This window comes from Chamaea fasciata, unplaced genomic scaffold (assembly GCF_029207755.1).
Source record: "Chamaea fasciata isolate MVZ Bird 193981 ecotype frontalis unplaced genomic scaffold, bChaFas1.0.hap1 SCAF_6, whole genome shotgun sequence".
Lineage (NCBI taxonomy): Eukaryota > Metazoa > Chordata > Aves > Passeriformes > Sylviidae > Chamaea > Chamaea fasciata.
In genome coordinates, this window is record NW_027094091.1 from 60,770,975 (window position 1) to 60,789,185 (window position 18,211).

The 18,211-nt window shown below is 44.6% G+C and overlaps 1 protein-coding gene across 2 annotated transcripts in view; it reads right to left on the bottom strand.

Moving 5' to 3' along the window:
- The window catches only part of AFF1 (ALF transcription elongation factor 1), a 67,492-nt gene that overhangs the window by 33,335 nt on the left and 15,946 nt on the right, over positions 1-18,211 (bottom strand). For both annotated transcript variants that reach the window (XM_066186564.1, XM_066186563.1), the window contains exons 2-3: positions 11,025-11,145; positions 9,514-10,512 (exon numbers count right to left, since the gene is read on the bottom strand). In XM_066186564.1, coding sequence (XP_066042661.1) covers positions 9,514-10,512; positions 11,025-11,145 — 1,120 coding nt within the window. The remainder of the gene's footprint in view (positions 1-9,513; positions 10,513-11,024; positions 11,146-18,211) is intronic.

Sequence of the window (18,211 nt, forward strand, 5' to 3'; positions counted from 1 at the left end):
CCAGGACCAGATCATCAAAGGAGAAGGCAAGTGGGAGGGACATGAATAAAGGCATGCTTGTTAGTACATCTAAGGATAGTATTCCCAAAGGAAAAAAGAGAAGAAAACACATGTGTTGAAAGGATAAGAATTGTATCCCTCTCCCCAAGAAAATGAAGTTCTTAGCGCAGAAAGAGCCTGCATGCTATTTTTAGACCTTAATGGAAATGGAAGAAATATCTTTAAATGATTCCAAACTAAGGAATTTAACCCGCAGTGAAAAAAATAGGAGGATATCCTTTTGCTTGCAAAGGCAACTATCACTATTGTTTTAAGGCCAAACTAAATGCAAAAAACCCCTATTTCTAGATTTTATGTTTTGTGGTTGGAACAGCAAGGTGCCTTACTATAATCAGCATTATCATGTCTACACAGATGGAAGTTATCCTCCTCAAGACAAATATTGGACAAGTCTCATGGAAGCTCCCTGTCTTGCTAAAGACAATGGGAAACCAGAGCAAGTCCTGTTCAACAGTTACCTGGTCGCTCTTCAATTTTTAATGCTAAACAGTGATCAGGTAACTAGAAGTAGCGTCACTTGAAAGCAGCTTAACCTGTACTTTCAGCTGGAAAGGCAGTGTCTGAGGTTGACACGGTCTGCTCCCTGGAGATGTTTGTTATTACTCAGCTGAGCACACACAGACACTTTCATCCTCTCCTCAGCAAACAGCTTTATGCACTCAGCAAAGAGCTCAGAGCACCCTCAGCTTTTTTGCCGGGTGGGAACAGAGGCCAGGGCTGGACAGAGCCTTCTAGAACCTTCTTTGTTTGTGCTGTGCCTAGAAACAGTCCACAATATTTAAAATCTTTATACAGAAGACACTTGCCTTTGTCATGACTCAAAATGTATGGTTCTTAAAAGACATTTTTATCATTCCCTAAACTCTGCACTAAAGACTCCAGGCAGTGTTCCCCAGAAGGTCTTTATGGCCAGGCTTACACATTGCAGAGGTGTCACACGCAATTTTTATCTGCAGCCAAGTGAAGCAGGAGGTGCTGAGGTACCTGGCTGGCATTTGAGAAGTGATCCTTGTCAGTCAGGTGTAATAGGAAGGCTACAGGCCATGAGCCCCTCAGGCTCAAAAAGCTATTAGAAAACAAAGCAATGCTGAGAGGACGGGACAGGGTCAGTTCACTGTTTCTTTCCTTGTTTGTATAACCTGAAAGGGAATAAAGGGCTTTCTTGCTTATTTTACATCCTGTCTGAATGGCTTGTAATTAAAATCCAAACAAGGAGAGATGACTACAAGAAGCACCAAGACACCAACCAACCTCTGTCTAAGGAAAAGCTTTCTCCATCTTTTCCTGATGCATGCTAGGGACAGCACACTGGAGAAGACTACAGACATTTCCAGATTTTCTGTATCACCGTTTCACTGCCCATAATTTCCTTCATACATAATTGCTCAAATGACGCCAATGTTCGTGTGAAAAGTTCCCAAGAACCAATGGCAAAATACTCAAATCATTTAAAGTACTTCAGGGATGTGAGCAGGCAGGTTCATAATTTGTAGCCATGATGGATAGGGCTCAACACCTTTGTGTACTGTGACTTTTTTATGTCCTCTCAGGCAATGTCTCTACATTGTCATAGTTTCACATGCAAACCTTAGACTCCTGAAAGCTGGACAAACATTTCCCTACGTGTGCACCACAGAAGGCTCTGAGGAAATGTCTAAGGGAAGGGTAGGACATACCCAAGGGGTTACTGCTACCATAGCAAACAGAAAAATAAATACCACACTGCTTCTCCTCTCGCTTTCATTATGGAAAAATGTGCAATATTATCATAGTAACATCAACGCTGCAAGGGCAAAGAGGGGCAGGAATGGAGCTGACCAGCACCAAGGAGGCAAGGGATGTCCTCTGCACTGGTAAAGCACCGATGGCATTCCTTCAGCACACCCAGACAAGGATTAACAAAGCAAAACTGCACAGAGACGAGCAACGTGATATCCCAGGAGCACCTTCAGTAAAATGCCTGCTTCAAGTGAAAACTTTCAGGCTAAATATACGACACCTTTCACCTTTAGAGAACAGATGGTGTCCAGCCAAGTCTGAAGTACAGCTTGGTCTGAATGGCAAGCTGACAGGCTGATGAAAGGAATCAAAGTATTCCTTGTGTGAGGAGGAATAGGTTGGTAGGATCTGAATCTAACATAACTTTGTCTCCTGTTACATGAATTCACCCTACATCTTCCCAAACCTTTAGCATTCTTCAAAACCCACTGCTATTCGAAACACAACTTTCATAAGTCATGTTTAAAAAAACTTACGCTCTTAAACCAAGTTAAGAAAATATAAGCTGTAGAAGAAATGGACACCACAGTGTTAATAAGGAATCGTTCCACACATTGTTTATTTTACAACAAACCTGTAAAATGCTCAGTCACTCTGCCAGTGTGCTCACACAGAAACATACTTGCAAACACACACAGCAGTTAACCTTAAAAATCACGGGGAAGTGCTCACTCACTTCTCCCCTTGGGGGTGCTTTCAATTCAAGAGTGTATTAAAACAAATACTTGAATTTGAGCTCGAATTCAAGACAAATTGTCTTAGAATTATCCTAATACAGAAACCGAATTCTCTCATCTCCTAAGAAAAGGAAAAAAATAAATATTGCTATGTTGTTGCTAGTCTTTCTAACTTCAAGCAGTGAAAAATATCTGAAAACTTTAGGTTTAAAGTAGGTTTTAGGAGTTCTTTAATGGTCCATTTTTTCTTTTGACTTAGTGAAGCTTAGTAAGCCAGCCAAGATAACATTTCAGACTGTGGCATAACCTATGCTACACGGTAATCTCTTGAATAGAAAAAGTTACTATTTGTCTTCAAAGGAAAGTACACATTTGAACAAGTCACCCAAAATAGAGTTTCTGTAAGTAATGGGAGTTTAGGCCAAGTTTCATAACTGGTTAAAAATTATTCTACAAGCCAAGTACTATTGAGCTCTATTTCCTTAGCAGCCAAAGCAAACATCACCCTTGTTCTTTCCTCCTTTGTTTTCAGAAAAGCTCCATCTGAAGAACAGGCAGAAAGGCCAAAGTGGTTGAGTTCAATATCCTGGAAAAGAGGGACTCATAGAAGGCCATAGAGTCTTTTATTAGATGAAGGCGGCTGTGGGGAAGGGAGGGGACAGAGGACACTTCCCAGCATCCAGCCCTTGTTGGGTCTGAAACAAGCACAAAGTGATGTCAACTGCAGTTTGTCTCCCTGTGGCTGGGTACATGTAAAAGAAGCCGGGCTGGTGGCAGAGCCTCTCTGGGAATGCACCTGGACTTTTTCTTGGAGCACAACAGACTGCCAAGATCACATCTCCCACTGTTTACTACCCCTGATTGTATGCAAAAAGAGCATCTCTATATCTAATGACATTTATTAACCATTTGACCAATGGAACAAATTGGCAAGAAAATGTAATACTGCTAAAGCAGTTTGGAGGAGAAATTGGTGTGTTGAAAAGCAGGAGATCAAAAAGTTAGAGGAGTATCATCTTTTCCAACAGGGAATTAAAATATTCTGCCGGCTTAAAACAATAAAGCACTGTTTTATCGTCTAAGTAATAAATGCTCATCATTATGAAGATAAAAACTGGCATTTAAAGCTTGGGAGGGAGAAGGATGTTAAAGATAATTCAGACAGCGACATTGTTAGACATCAGAGAAAGTGAAAAATGAGACCCGAAACTTCAAACCACAGAAAATCAACACAAGGAAACAAATAAGAGAGGCATAACTCATATAAAAACAGACTACACTGAGTAGTGTCCTGGGGCAGGAACATGACTACTTGCTGACTACAATTCAAAAATTACCATATTGCTGTGGTCAAGCTTTGGTGAGCTCTGGCAATCTCATGCCCTAACCAGGACCATCAGGAAGCCCTTTCTCCATGCAGGACTACACCAGCTCATACAAACAGCAGGGGAACTCTTCTCCCCTCGATGCTGGTGCTCACTGAAAACCAGGGAGCTGGACTAATACCTCAGTGAGGCACCTTCCTGCTGCAGCACCCACGTGGGGCAAGAGCACTGCGTTCAGTGCCCAAGAAGCAAAAGCAGTATCACCAGACTAGGCATAACCCACATCACTGTGCTGATCCATATTCCTATGGAGCATCCTTAAGCTGCAAGATACCACTTCCAGTGAGGCTTACTGGTAGCCAGTAAAAAGAAAAATCCCATAAAGTAAGAAATACAACACAATGAACACAGTAAACTTGTCCCTACGCTCAAACAAAACAAAGACTCAGATCAAAGTTCAGGAGGTGCTCAAAGCAGCATTAGGAGAGTGTTAATATGATGAGCAATGCAGGAAGATAAATCTCGTGTTTCACTCCTGATAACACACCTCTTGAACAAGACACCAGGAGTCTATGACCAAAATAATTCAGAGGCTTGAATCAGGCAGATTCACACCCTGAGGAAACATCTCCAGTGGCATTTGGGACCACCAAAGCAAAGACCTCCAGGCTGGCACTTACCTATGAAGTACTGCTTGGCCAGGGAGGAGCACAACCACACACAAGTGTTTTAAGACTTGCCTCATTTATAAGCTTTTTCATCCATCAGTAACTAGAGAAGTTAATTCCATTTACATGAGGCAGCCTACAATTATTACAAGACTCACTGTAAACACCCCCCTCTCCCTGCCACCCCATCCTTCAACAACCTGCTCCCAGTCAGATGTGAAAGGCAGACCCAGACACAGCTTCCACTGGACTGGGTGCCTGCCTGGGTATTCACCTCGTCCCGCTGAAGCCAACTGCTGACCCCACCCTGGCACCGGCTGTGTGCTGCACTTACCTCTGTGAACATGTCTTACTGCCTTCCCACATGGCAGGGCAGATTTCCTGTTTTCATACATTGCCTTGTCAGTCCTAATCAGTGTCAATAGGTTATGGTGTCTTTTGTGCTGGCGGCGTCAGCCCTGACAGGAAAGAACTTTTAATCTCTTCCCTCACACCGAGCCATGAGAAGCTGCAGGCGCTCCCAGGCATAACTCCCTTGGCTCCTCTCCGAAAAATTCTCTCAAGCACTCGGTTGCTTAGCAATATTTGCCTTCCCCCTGTACGGTTCAAATTGGCAACATCTGTCCCTTTGGCACTTTCCACTTGTGCAAGAAACGGTGCAGAGAGTTTCAGAAATCTACAGAGAGGTTGGTGGAGGATGATTCACGTGAGCCATCAGAGCCGCTTTGGCATTTTATTGCTGGTTTTATTTCCAGCCTGGATAGAAAGTGTGGCTTCTTCCAAAGGAGATGCACGCAAGGGAAAATCCTCTTTTACATCCGGTGGGACTCACCTATGAAATCAAATACAAGTAGCTTTTGCTGTTTACATAACTACACCCACATGCTCTGGCTTGGTTTAGCTGAAAAAAACCCAAACACAACACTGACATATAATTCTTTCCTGTCAACTGGGACTGACTGTGACTCCTCCTAAGATATTGCATGCTCATCAAGTGAGAGAAAACAAGAGAAGCCAAAATGTGTTTATGCATTTAAAAATGCAAAAGCTGTGTGCAATCCTGACCTCATAACCACTAGCCAAAGCCCCAAATTGTCTGTGGTCCGTGCAACCATCCCAAGGGGCAGTGACCAAGGTCATTGCCTCTGGATGTACCTGCAACCCAGCAAATGAGGGGAACAGGAAATTCAAATAATGGGTGAGCATAAAAAGTACCAACTGCTTTCATTTCTAGGAGCCTAAAGGAAATATGAAGTTGTCAGTGATGCTTAACAAAAATGAGATAGCTCAGTTTCAGCTTTAATGGTGAGGTTGAGGGTTACTTTCTTTTGCTTTTAAAACTTTTCTCACCCAAAACAGTCAGAAAAAGTAACAATTCTCACTCATGTTGATCTGCCTCTTCAGCAGTCACACACCAGCAGCAAGACAATTTGACACAATGCCTGTTGGAAGCATGGAAACCCTTCTCCAATCACCTAGGACACTTTTGATTACAAAAAGGGCAGCAGAGGAGACACAGAAGTAACACTTTGTTACCTGTCTTAGTGCAAAGCAAGGAAAATAAAATAGTCAAAAAAGGTATACAAGGGGTGAGAGGAAAAAAAAATCCCAAACAAAACACAATCTCCCTTCTATTCAGTAAATGAGAAATACATTAAGAATTGGTAGAAAGATGACAACAGCTTAATGCTAACTACTGTGTATTCATTACATAAGGCCAACAGGGCTACGTATGTCTTTAAAGATTTTAATTTTGAAAGGATGCAGGATTAAAATAATATATTAATTTCTACTTTACAGGGTTCACCTGTCTGACAGCTCCTGTTAGTAGAAAAACCCAGGTGCTATGAAGAGAAGTCCAGTGAAAAATTATCTATCTAGAACAGACTTTTTCTATTTGCCATGGAACATCTTCGTCGGTATGTAGTAATCACTATTTACTATATAACAACCATGTTTTAATTGGTGACCATCCATAAATGTTTACTGAGGAAAACACAGCTCAGTGACAGCAATTTGAACACCGAGGTCTTTGTGTGCACCCTGTGCTTCAAGGATACTACAGTGTTACCAAAAAGACTTCACACATCTGGTCTGCTTCATTGTTGCTTGTTGCTGTTCAGGGGTTCTAAATTGGCTGCTTCCCTATTTGCCCCCCAGTTCACAGGCAGGGGAGTCTGATGAGGCTCATTACAGGACATAAAAGGAGCTGTGCCCTAACACACCCCAAATTTTTGGGAAAACAAAGCCAAATCTTCAATGAGCATCAAGGGCCTTACATTCTTCCATACCCTATGGCCTTAATAATGCTTGAGGAGCTCTCCCTCAAAACAGCCTGACTGCTTCTTCCCCTGCTGTCAAGCTGATTCCCTTTCACACATCACAGGCTCAGTCAATGGAGGCAATGCAAGGGTCTTTGTTGATGCTGCAGCTCTCCTAAAGACATGGAGAGAGACAGTGGCCTTAAAAGCATCTTTGTTTAGGTGCTGGGGAAGAGGTAAAACCTGGTACGTGAAGAGAAGGGATATATCCAAGCTTCTTCACGTGTGCTACATTTTTAAGCCTTCTCAAACAAACTTGGAAAGATGTCTTAAAGGGTCAGTGATGACATTTGCAAGTGAAGGCTTTGATTTGGGGGAGAAGGGAAAGGGCTGTTCAGTGTCTCTGTGAATGCAAAGTGAGTCACTGCACTGTTATCCACTGTGGATTCATTCACTCTGCAGTGAAACTGTGTGTCTATTTGGCCTGGAAGGCTGAACTCCTCAGTGTTCCCATAAGCAGAAGCTGTCAATAATGAATTCACAGCTGCAGGTAAAACACACCTTAGAAATTCAATTAACCAGAACACATGTTGAGGAAATGGCTTTCCTAAGTCATACCAAGGGAGATCACAGGAAAACTCTATTTGGCATGTGGCTGTTCAGTAAACTGGGGCCAAACAGTTCAGGGGAGAAGAGGGAAGAACAGCAGAGTTTCTGTTAGTCTAGACCTCTTTGCTGTCACGGTGACTGCAGGGCAGGAGCCTCCCCACAGCCCCCATTTCACCAAGAACTAAAGGGAGGGACGACCTTTCAGCCAGCCAACCCCCAATCAGCCTCTCCAGTACAGTACATCCAGCACACGGGCCATGTAACCAGGGGTGCCACCTCGCTGTTTCTTCCTCTTCTCCCTGCAGGCTTCAGCCCTGGAAGGCTCTATTATCAAATAGAAGTTCATCACTGAGACCAAACAGGAGTAGGCCAATTTGACAGCGGCAAGACTGAAAAAAGCAGAAATCAAAGTAATGTATTTTTCACTAGAGCTTACAGGGCCGTTATGCAAAATACTTGTATTCCCCTCTACCTATGCACAGAAAACAATCAGAAGCCAACGCCTAAAGATCCCAACTGCAAAGCAGGATCATTCAGGATATTCACAAAAAAGGTTCCTCCATAAGCTTCAAAATGGACCAAGCTTATAATTAAAACCAGGGTCCCTGCTTGTGCAAAACCATTTTTAAAAATTATCTTCAATTCCCTTTTTATTGTGTTCTTACTTTGCCACAGATGAAACAGAAGGAGCATGAACAACGCTGCTCCTGCACTGGCAACTGTAGTATTCTCATGGGCATTGGGACTCAGACTCACGTGCTCAACAGAAAGTGAGAAAAATGTTTCATTCAGCACAAGCATCATAATTAATGCTGCCCTATCAAAATTCATATTAAACCACAGTTACATGAGATGACAGAAAAGGTATGGGGATGGGAAAAGAGACAAGACAATAATGCAGATGTGACAGTAAGATAATGTAGAAGGTGATGCCCTCCACTGCTTTGTTTCTCTCCCAGGAGTAAAATCTGGTTAAGCAAATAAGGTAACATGGACTTCAGTGAACTTCCTGTTTTGAGATGTGATGTGCAAACCTACTCGGTAGCAAATAAAGTCTCTCAGCATGAGTGTATTTTCACAACTTCTCAACAATGTCATTTTGACAGTTTCCTCTCATTTCCCACAAGACACTGCCTACAGCCATTTGCAGCTGATCCACACCCTTTTCCATGGAAAACAGACTGCACCCACACTCCTTTTCATTACAAAGGCGGAAAAATACAATTTGAAACCACCTCCATAGCTCTCCTTGTCCAGCTGCCTTAGGACCATGGGATCCTACATCCCACAGGGCATAGCAATAACCTCAGGGCTGAAGGATGAACACAGTAAATCTCTAAAATGTACCAGGGGGTCAAGTTCCTTTGAGCTCACAGGAGGCCAAGCCACAAGACAGGCAGAGTCAGTGTGCCGGTCCCTTGGCACAGCTGAAACTGGGCTTCAAAGGGCACAGGAAAAGTAGCTGCATTTGCTGAACAACACATGTACAGTGCTGCTCCTCCTCTCCCACTGCTTTACCAGTCAGGACCTCTGCTTCCATCCCACATGACAAATCAGAGAGATGGCCTTGGGTCAGCAAAAACAGGTGGAGTACAACAAGGAAACTCGCAGTATCAAGTCATACTTTCCTGTGGGTCTACAGTGAGATTTTACAAACTTCCAGAGGAGAATCCTGTGGCATTCACAGTCCCTTATCACAAAGCCCAGGTGACCAGAGAATTGACGGCACTGCTGGCCGTCCCAGTATTCAGTGAGGATTTGGGGCCTCCACCCACCACCACTCAGAGTCCTGACACTATGCATCAACACTTGATGTTCTTATCATATCATTTTCCCCTTCTTTTCAACAAGCCTTAGAGGAAAACAAAAATTATGACCACAGAGGCAGGCTTGAACCATAAAACCTGCTGCAGCCTCACTGAGGAAACAACAGAAAAGTCACAGGAAGTATCACATTTTCACCATTTCAACAGGTATCTCACACCCGGGTCAACCTCAAAATGCACCTTCCAAACAGGGTAACACACACAGAGTCATCACTGGTTCTGGAAGTCACTGCTGTTCGCTGTTTGACTGCTCTCCCACAGTCAAACTTACCTTGCTCCAATAGAGACCCCCCCAAAATTGCACTCACCTCTATGGGTTCGGAAAGAGTTTCAAATTTGGATAGTTCTGCTTTGGCTTTTGCCTTCAAATCTGAGAGATATTCATCGGTCTCTTCCTTGGGCTCAGGAGGTGTTTCCAACTTGGATAGTTCAGCTTTAACTTTTGCCTTCAAATCTGAGACATCTTCATTGGGTCCTTCATGGTATTCCTCCAGAAGAGGTTTGAGCTCCAGGGATTCAAATGGTGCCTGATCTTGGCCATCCATGGGTCTGACATAGGCAGTTGGTTTCTGCTGCATTGCACTGGCTTTTGATGTCAAAGAAGGGGGAAAAGTCTGAGAGGAAGGCTGAGTGGTGCTGGTCAAGGTAACGGCTGGGCTGTCCCGACTTTCCTTCTCCTGTGATCCTGTCACTAAGTCCTGTAACGATTTGGTTTGACTGTAGGTTGACCCGTGGCTTTTGCTGCTGTTCTGTGACCTGGAATTGATCTGCTGGCTGGAATGTAGAGGTGAGAGGGGTGCCACGGGAGAAGACAACAAACATGGCAGGAAGGGGGAAAGCGCCAGAGGGGAGGCCTGCAGGCCATGAGCACGACCTTCCCCGCTCCCAGGCTTGTCATCGTGGCTGTGGGGAAAACCCGCCTGAGTGTCCCGGCCACCACGGCCGTGTTCCTGACCGTGGCTCCGAGCGCTGGGTAAGCTGCGGCTCTTGCTGTGCAAACCTGAAGCTGGTTCTGTTCCTGACTGTGCCTTTTGGTGGTGACTGGAGTGGCTTGGAGGACGAGGGGGTACAACCATGGGTCCCACGGGTGGACGGCGGGTCAGCTGCTGGAATGAAGATGGCAATGTACGGATGGCCTTCTCAGGGAAGTACGGGCGATCAGGCTGTCCGGGGGGAAACAAAGGGGCAACACTCTTTGGAATCCCTATAAGGTTTTGACAAGATTTGTTGCTCATGAACTCCTTGACCTCCTCATAATTGCCCAGCATGTTCTGAATTCGGCTTGACAACTCATCTTCTTTATTAGTCTGCAACAGAAGAACAAAGAGGTGGACATTTCAAAAGCCCCCCAAGAGATCCTGCTCAGGAAGAGACATTCTTCAGGATCTTAACTTAATCGGCACACATCACCATGAGTGAACTTAGGCAAGCTCATCTTGATCCTGCAAATCTCTCCAAAGCAGATGGGACTGCTCGAGCCGCTATCCGAGCCACACTTGGCTCACCTGCAGCCTCCAGGAGTGTTAACATCAGATTCATTTGTTATACTTCAGGCAGACATGCAGCCAAGCTCCTCCTGAGCACTCTCCCTGAAACTACAGGGGGCCAGCCCAAAGTCCATACTGCTCTTGCACAACCAACAGAGATTCAAGCATTTACTCTAAGGAATTGAAATTAAGCAGATGGGAAAGATGCTGTGTTTCTATTTACGCTCAAGTCTGCTACACCCTATGCAAAGCCACAGCTCTTCTTTCCCACCTCAACCCTCTTTTCTCCTCTCTTCTCCTCCCCTTCCCTCCCCAACGCCCCATACCATTACCTTGTAGGGTTCTGCAAAGAGGGGAGTCTTCTCAGAAAACTGTTGTTTGTCTTCCAGAGCCTCCTGACTCCGTCTCTCTTTCTCTCGAATCCGCAGCAAGTTCCTGTCCTCATTGCACAAGCTTTAGGAAAGAGAGAAAGGAAGGTTAACATTGTACACCAGTGTTATCAACAAGTATCTACTTTGTACAGAAACCCTGGTTTCAGACAACAGCATACATCCAGAATGAAAGTAATTTTGAAATCCATGGGATGGTTACAGCTGACAAATCGCTTACATCAAGAATTGGCTGCACCACACAGTAATGTGGCACACAAGGGACATGCATCCTTCTCAGGGATTTCTACTCCTAATACCTTCCTTCAAGAACAGTGGGAAGAAAAAGCTATCCATCCACTTCGTTGTGAAACAAACTGAGGAGCAGTCAGTGGGGGTGACAAGCACACCAGCCGGCAAATCCATTTGCAAAAATAAGTGTGAAAAACTACCACTCTTGCTCTTCAGACTTCCACCTCAAGTCTTCACCCAGGAGTAAAAGAGAATCCATTATTTTGAAGGTGTTGCCACTTTCAAAGAATGAACTTTGCCTACTTGGCAAAAAACAAGGCAATGCTACTTGGCAATAAACAGGGTTGAAAGCTGCTCACCAGGAAACCCACATAGTTGCATTTAAAGTAGTCACGCAAACGTATTTAGAAAGATCTCAGAAACTCAGAAAACACCAGGTCAAATCCCCCTGTTCCTTCTCAACCACATCTGCATGCACTCAACTCCAGCAGCCCCACACCAATAAACCTGTGTCACATGCACAGCCGAAGGACTTAACAGGAAACCAGATCCTTTAAACTACACCTTGCCAGTGAAATTCTACTACAAAACAAGGGAATCTCCTGCTCTAATCTTTATAGACGCTGGGGAAGGAAAAGCATGCAGGCATTCTCTCCTGTCCTATTTCTACTCTACTGCACAGTCTACTGTATACATACAGTTCCTATATTCTTCTTCATACTCGCAAATTCTCAAGTGTCCACTTTGCAAGGGACGAGGCTTGTCCTCCTCACCAGGGACATCTGCCCAAATGCTACACCAGTAGCCACCTACTGAAAGTTTAATCATCCCTAGAGGAGAGACAGGGGACTGGCTTTGCTGTAGCAGTTAACCAAGAGGTCTGACTGCTGCAGAGGGGGTTTCCTGACTCAATGGGAGCTCTGGAAAATGATGCTGACAGATGGCAAATTTCCATATATGGAACTGCAGTAAGGATGTACTTGTACCACTAAGGCAGAAAAACATATTCAGGGGTTAGACTGTGCACATTTAGCATAGTTTCCAAGTTTGCTAGTGCCGAACTGTTTCCAAATATAGCAAAACAGAAGGATCCAGTAATATCTATGTACCCTACTTCTGGAAACAATTTTAAACATTCATAAAAGAAAAAAGAAGAAAGCAGGAATCACAGACCACTGCTTCAGTAAATACATACAATCCTCCTGTAATAAACTGTATAATAGAACCATTTCCCCTGTGCATCTGATGTCATTTTGCATGTCAGCAATTTCCTATCTATAAGCAGTTAGTTGGGCAGTTGCATGGTGTGTGCCAAAAAAGCTTTGTGCAGTCAGGTGTGGGAAACGCTAACAGCAAAACACCAAAACTTAGGAAAAATTATAAGGCAAACTAGAAGCAATCTTGGCTATATCTACTATCTGAAATTGCATGCTTGCAAATGATTTTTTTAAAGTGAATGTGTTTCACAAAAAGGCAGGCCACATATTATGACCCTGAAAATTGCTTTTTACTAAAACACTGTGCTTACATCCATGTGGATTACGGATGTCCTTCTATTTCCAGGCTGGCAAGCGCCCAAACTCAGAGTAATCAAGTTGTTTTGCTCAGAGGTTCTGATCACGTTCAAACAAAAGGAAAACCCTAAACCACTTGAGTGTCTCACAACAATAATATTTATGATGAGAAGTAGCTATGTTTCCTATATGTACCCTGACACTGAATGTAAAACAACTTACGTGCTGCTTGCTGCAAAGACAGCAGCTGTAATACCTCTAAAGGCCTTTTCTTTCCCTGAACCTTCCTTGACCCCAAGCTCTCTTCCCAGCAATAAATTCTTTCTAAAGCGTGTGGAAGGGGGGCAGAGGGGAAGGGCAGGGACACCGCCTATTTGCCGTAGTGCCAGCTCCTGAAGGTTTAAGAGGAGACAAAGGTGCCTGCTTGGGAAAATCCCAGGGGACACGGGTGCTCACACACGTACAGGAGTACCCGGCAAGGCTCAGTGAGGTCAATCTTCACACCCTCGCGGGGTACAATGGCCTGGGCTGCTGGCCATGCACAGCCCACTGCCCCTGCAGCCAGGCCAGGGGTCATCCCCCTCCCCTTTGCTGCTTGGGATCACCATCCACCCTCTGTCTCCCTCTCTGAATCTCGTCGATGTAATTTTCATTCCGAGTTTTCCTCCAATGTCATTGAACAGAAGGAGCTACAGTTTCAAAAGCAGAAGGATAAGGGGAAAAAACAATAACCAGATATTTATTTAATAATGCAGTTGAGAGCAGCAGCCTCCTCTTCCCTAAGTTGCAGACAAGACCTTAAAATACCTGAAGACAAGAGCTAAAACTCCTTCCAAAGCTATTTTATGATATAGGTCCCACGAAATCCTTTTGAAAACCTGGGCTATACTGTAACTCCCACCGCAGCCACCCGAAGGTCAAGTGTCAGGAAGCCAGGCAGAAAGCCCCTGAGAACCACGGTCAGCTCAGGCCCTGCGTGGCCCCGTGCCAAGAGGAGAGGAGGTCTCCATGTCCTGCCAGGCGCCAGCAAGGAAACCCATGCGGAGATGCCGTCATCCGGGCTCCAGCAAGGCGTCCCTCGCGCGCACACAGCCCCAACCCTGCCACTGCCAAAGCTGCAGGGAGAACCCCAGCTCCTGTTCTTCAGGAACCTCTTCAAACTCACAGCTTTGACATTCAGATATTCCTAGAATGAGAACTCTAGAAAAACCTCAAAACCAAACTCCCAAGCTCTTCCTTACTGGTTTGTGGAAATGCTTTGGGAAAGCATCGAGGCTTGGCACCAACACACCAAGCACTTGGGAGCCTGGGAGTTGGGGGATAAATGGACAAATCACCCCCACCTCCCAAAAAAACCCCCCAAGCTGTCCTTGATACAGACTGAAACAGTAGAATTCTGCTAGGTTCAAAGCAGCCCAAGGTGAAGGCACTGCACTGGCTCCCATAATAAGGGATTTGGTTCAGGAAGTTCAGCAAAGCACACGCCCTGACCCACATCATCGTCGAGACTTGGGTCTGTAACAGAAGCCATAAAATACTGACGTGCTCTGAAGCTGCTCTCAGTGACACGCCAACCCTTACTACATAGGTTCAAATGCTGATATGTGACAACCCAGACCATGACAACATTTTCAAAAAATAGACTGGTGCAGAAAGAAATTTTGCCTCTTCTGTCCTGTGTGTTCTCCAAATGAAAATGATATGAAAATTAAAATCTGCTTTAATTGTAATAAGATCTAATGTTGGCTCCCAAAAGAAATTACCCAGGAGCAAGGAAGGGAGGTGGGGAAAGGCTGAAAAGGAAACACACAGAAAACACTCATTTCCCTCTCAACATGCAGAACCTCTTCCTCTGAAACTCTGAGACACAACATTTCATTTTAGTACAACTGCAGGAAAACACAAATATATTGAAGCTGTTTTGTCATTAAAATTGATTCTTTTTTTATTGTGAGAAACTGCTGATCATGACTGAGAGACGTGTTTTTGCTTAAGGCAAGGCACATCATCCCCAAAAACAATTAAACAGAGATCACAAGGGTGCATCACAACAGCCTTGCTGCAGCACCCCAGCTCTGTTCCTATTAAAATCTCCACAGAAGAATTGCCACCAATTTATAGAGCCAAGATACATCTGCAAAGATTAAATATGCAGTTTCATTCATCAGCCCACCAGCTTGAAAAGAAACGTGGATAAAGGCATGGCACAGAAAGTTCCTGAGCATCACAGCTGTGCTCAGCTCTCACACCGGTATCACCTGCACAGCCTGACAGTGACAGCAACACAAGCAGATGAAGGGACAACACTACAGCTAATAACAAACAGCATCAAAAACTCCTTGTCCCAACCTTTGCTTCCTGTCCTTTATGGAAACAGCAACAAGTTGTGACTCGCTGAATCTTTTAAGTTCTGTTTCCCATCAAACACTGTTTCTCAGAAAATACACAGTTTGAATATACACGAGGGATAAGAGAAAAACATAGGGCAGAAGTACAACAGATGGTACAGTTAGTCAATATTTTTCTGCATCATCGTTATCATCAATCAGCTTTGGTACATGCTTCCCAAAAATACATATCTTCACTCTGAAGTGATATGAATTGGAATTAGCTTTTCAAGATTTTGCTTCCTCTAGCTCCTTCAACTCATCACATCTATCCAGCCCTGTTTACTGACTGTACAACAGGGGCATCAGACCCACTGAGTGAGAGATCAAGCTCACCTGTTTATCTACAATGACTGTAAGAAACCTCCTGTCAAATATTTTTGAATACAAAAGAGTTCCAAGTAAATGCAGCGCTACTGCAACCTTTCCTTCAAAGGATATGGAAAAATGATCCTTTTTATGTTTTAAATACAGAGCCTTCTAGGTTACACACAAAAAAAATTGACGCGGAGAAGGCTGGGATGTTTTAACAGGCAGAAGGGAACTGCCACTTTGCTCAAGTAGAAGCTAAGCTGGCTTTTGCCAGAAAACAAAAGCAGTTCTACTTTTGTAACATTAATCATCTTCTCACTCAGCCTCTCCTACGGTAATCTTTGGGTTCAAATTCTTACTTATTTGTTTCCTCCCACTGTTGCCAAGTTTAAAATTATATTCATTACTCAGCCATTAAAAGGTTTTTGCTTCCTTTCAGCATCAATAGGCCTTTGATCATCAAGCAGTTCCCAGGAGTAAGCTTCATCTTTTCCTGAGAAGAACTGAGCCCCTGGAGCGCCTAGTGACTTTAGCAGGAACTGGGAACTCTCAGATGTTCTTCAAACATGACAGATCCTCCATAGACTGAGCCTAAACCCCAGTGCAAATGGCTACGCACTTAAAAACACACCCCAACATTTCCCAGCCTGTGGTCCACAAACCACTGAAGTCTCAAAAGAGGAAAAAGCAGATTTGTCAAAAGATGCAGAGAACTGACAGTAACAACCTCTTTTGTGCCCACTCAAGAAAGGCAAACAAGTGAAAAGTTTATGACTTGGACTTTCCTTCACACCCTGGAATGTTTAAAATCTAACTATTATTTAGTCATAAACTGCCACGTACAACAGTAACTTAGGAAATCTGGAAAACTGTGACAATTATAGAGCACGTAACTATGGTGCCATAGCTAAAGACCTGAACAAACCAAGAGGCGCCATCTGCACTTGTGATGCTGCAGAAATCAAGTCTCTAAAGTAACCTAGGCTTTCAGCCTCTCCCCATGTAGGTGACGTTAATAGAACAGTCAGAAAAGGTGCTAATTATAAGTTAGACGGGGAACACGAAAGCTGTCATTCTCCATCTAAATGCAAATATACTAGAAGGGCTTTTAAGAAGGTGTGATTGTGTGAAGTGTAATTACAAGGAAAGCAGACAAGGAGTTGATGAATTTAAGGCTTTGTTTGTTCTGGATGTGGCAGGCAAAGCAGGAAATGTGAAAAATTTAAATCACCGGGTATGTGCAATGAAAAATCCTGACCACTTCGCCTCTGCAAGGCGTTCCTTACACGGCAGTCTCGGGCAGACATCCCAGGATTTCCCCAAGCCACGTGAGTGGCCTGACTGTCATTCAGCCCTGAAGGCATGCGTGTCTTTGTGGGTAGGTGAGTAAAGATCTGTAACTCAAGTGCTATTTCAGCGACCGGGTACGCAAGAAAGGGTCAAAGCTGCTGGCGCCTTGGCTGCAGCTGATGGAGCAGCTCTAGAAGCGCAGCCTAGGATGGGACCTGAGTCCACGACGAGTTCCCCAGATTTTAAGAGCCCTCTCATAGCTGCACACCAGGCAGCCTTGATTGCGGTGACCCAACCGTGACAAGACTGAGCTTCCATGTGAGCAGCTTTTGCAGGCAAGAGGAGCCCACCCATGCCCCTTCTCATTCCATCAGTGTGGATCAAAAAGTCAGCTTTGTCAGGATACAGATAAGACAGTTGCCCAAATGGGTTTACTTTGCAGAGGTGACAGTGAATAATAAGTTACTCTAAACTTCACTCTCTGTATCAAAATGGGAGGCTTCACTTTGCCTCTAACTCATCTACACTGCTCTGTTGCGCAGCTGAGCAAACATTTTCACACAGCCCCAAGTGCCTCCTCCCACAGAGAGCTCTCATCCCCAGGGCCAATCTGCTCAGGCTCAGCTGGTACACCCAGATCCCTCTGACAGCGTGCTACATCCTGGCTTTGTCTGAGAATCCGCTTCTGTGGAGAAGCGGCATTCCCTGCTGAGCAGATCCTGCTCCAACAGAGAGGGGACTTTGACTCACCCACGATTGTCTCGCAAGCGACCTTTTCCCGTTTTTATGGATTTAAAAGTCAGCTGCAGTCACAGAGTCTCTCATCCACAAAACGCAACCTGGCATAATTCCCATTATTGCCACAGGGCGAGCACAGGGACGGACGCTGGCACAGCAGGGTCACCAGCCCTGTGCCCCAGCCGCTCTTGCAGCAACTGTTCCAGCGGCACCTTCCCTGCCTCTGCAGCACCTGGAGCTTGCTGCAAGCTGGATTTTTTCCCCTTGATGAAAACGGAGGCAAAGCACTCGGCAACTGCCGTGAATTCAGCACGTAGACTTGAACTCACACCTGGCCATGCCAGAGCAGCACAGTGGCAATTTGGATTAAGTCAGTGTTCAGGTAGTAGGCAGGCAGCAAGAAAAATTAAGGTCAGTAGACCCATTAGAGACTCGGCTTGACACGTTCTGCTCTCCATCAAGACTAACAGCACCTGGAACACCTCTCACTACTTGGGAATGGACTGCCTTGCAGCATTACTCCCTCCCACAGTGCTTCTTCCTCTTGATTATCTACATGTCACTTACAATAAAAGACATCACGCATTTCTCCCGATTGTTTAGGTCAGCCTCAGACACGTAAACAAATTTAACTCATTGTCTTACAAACCCCAGCTCA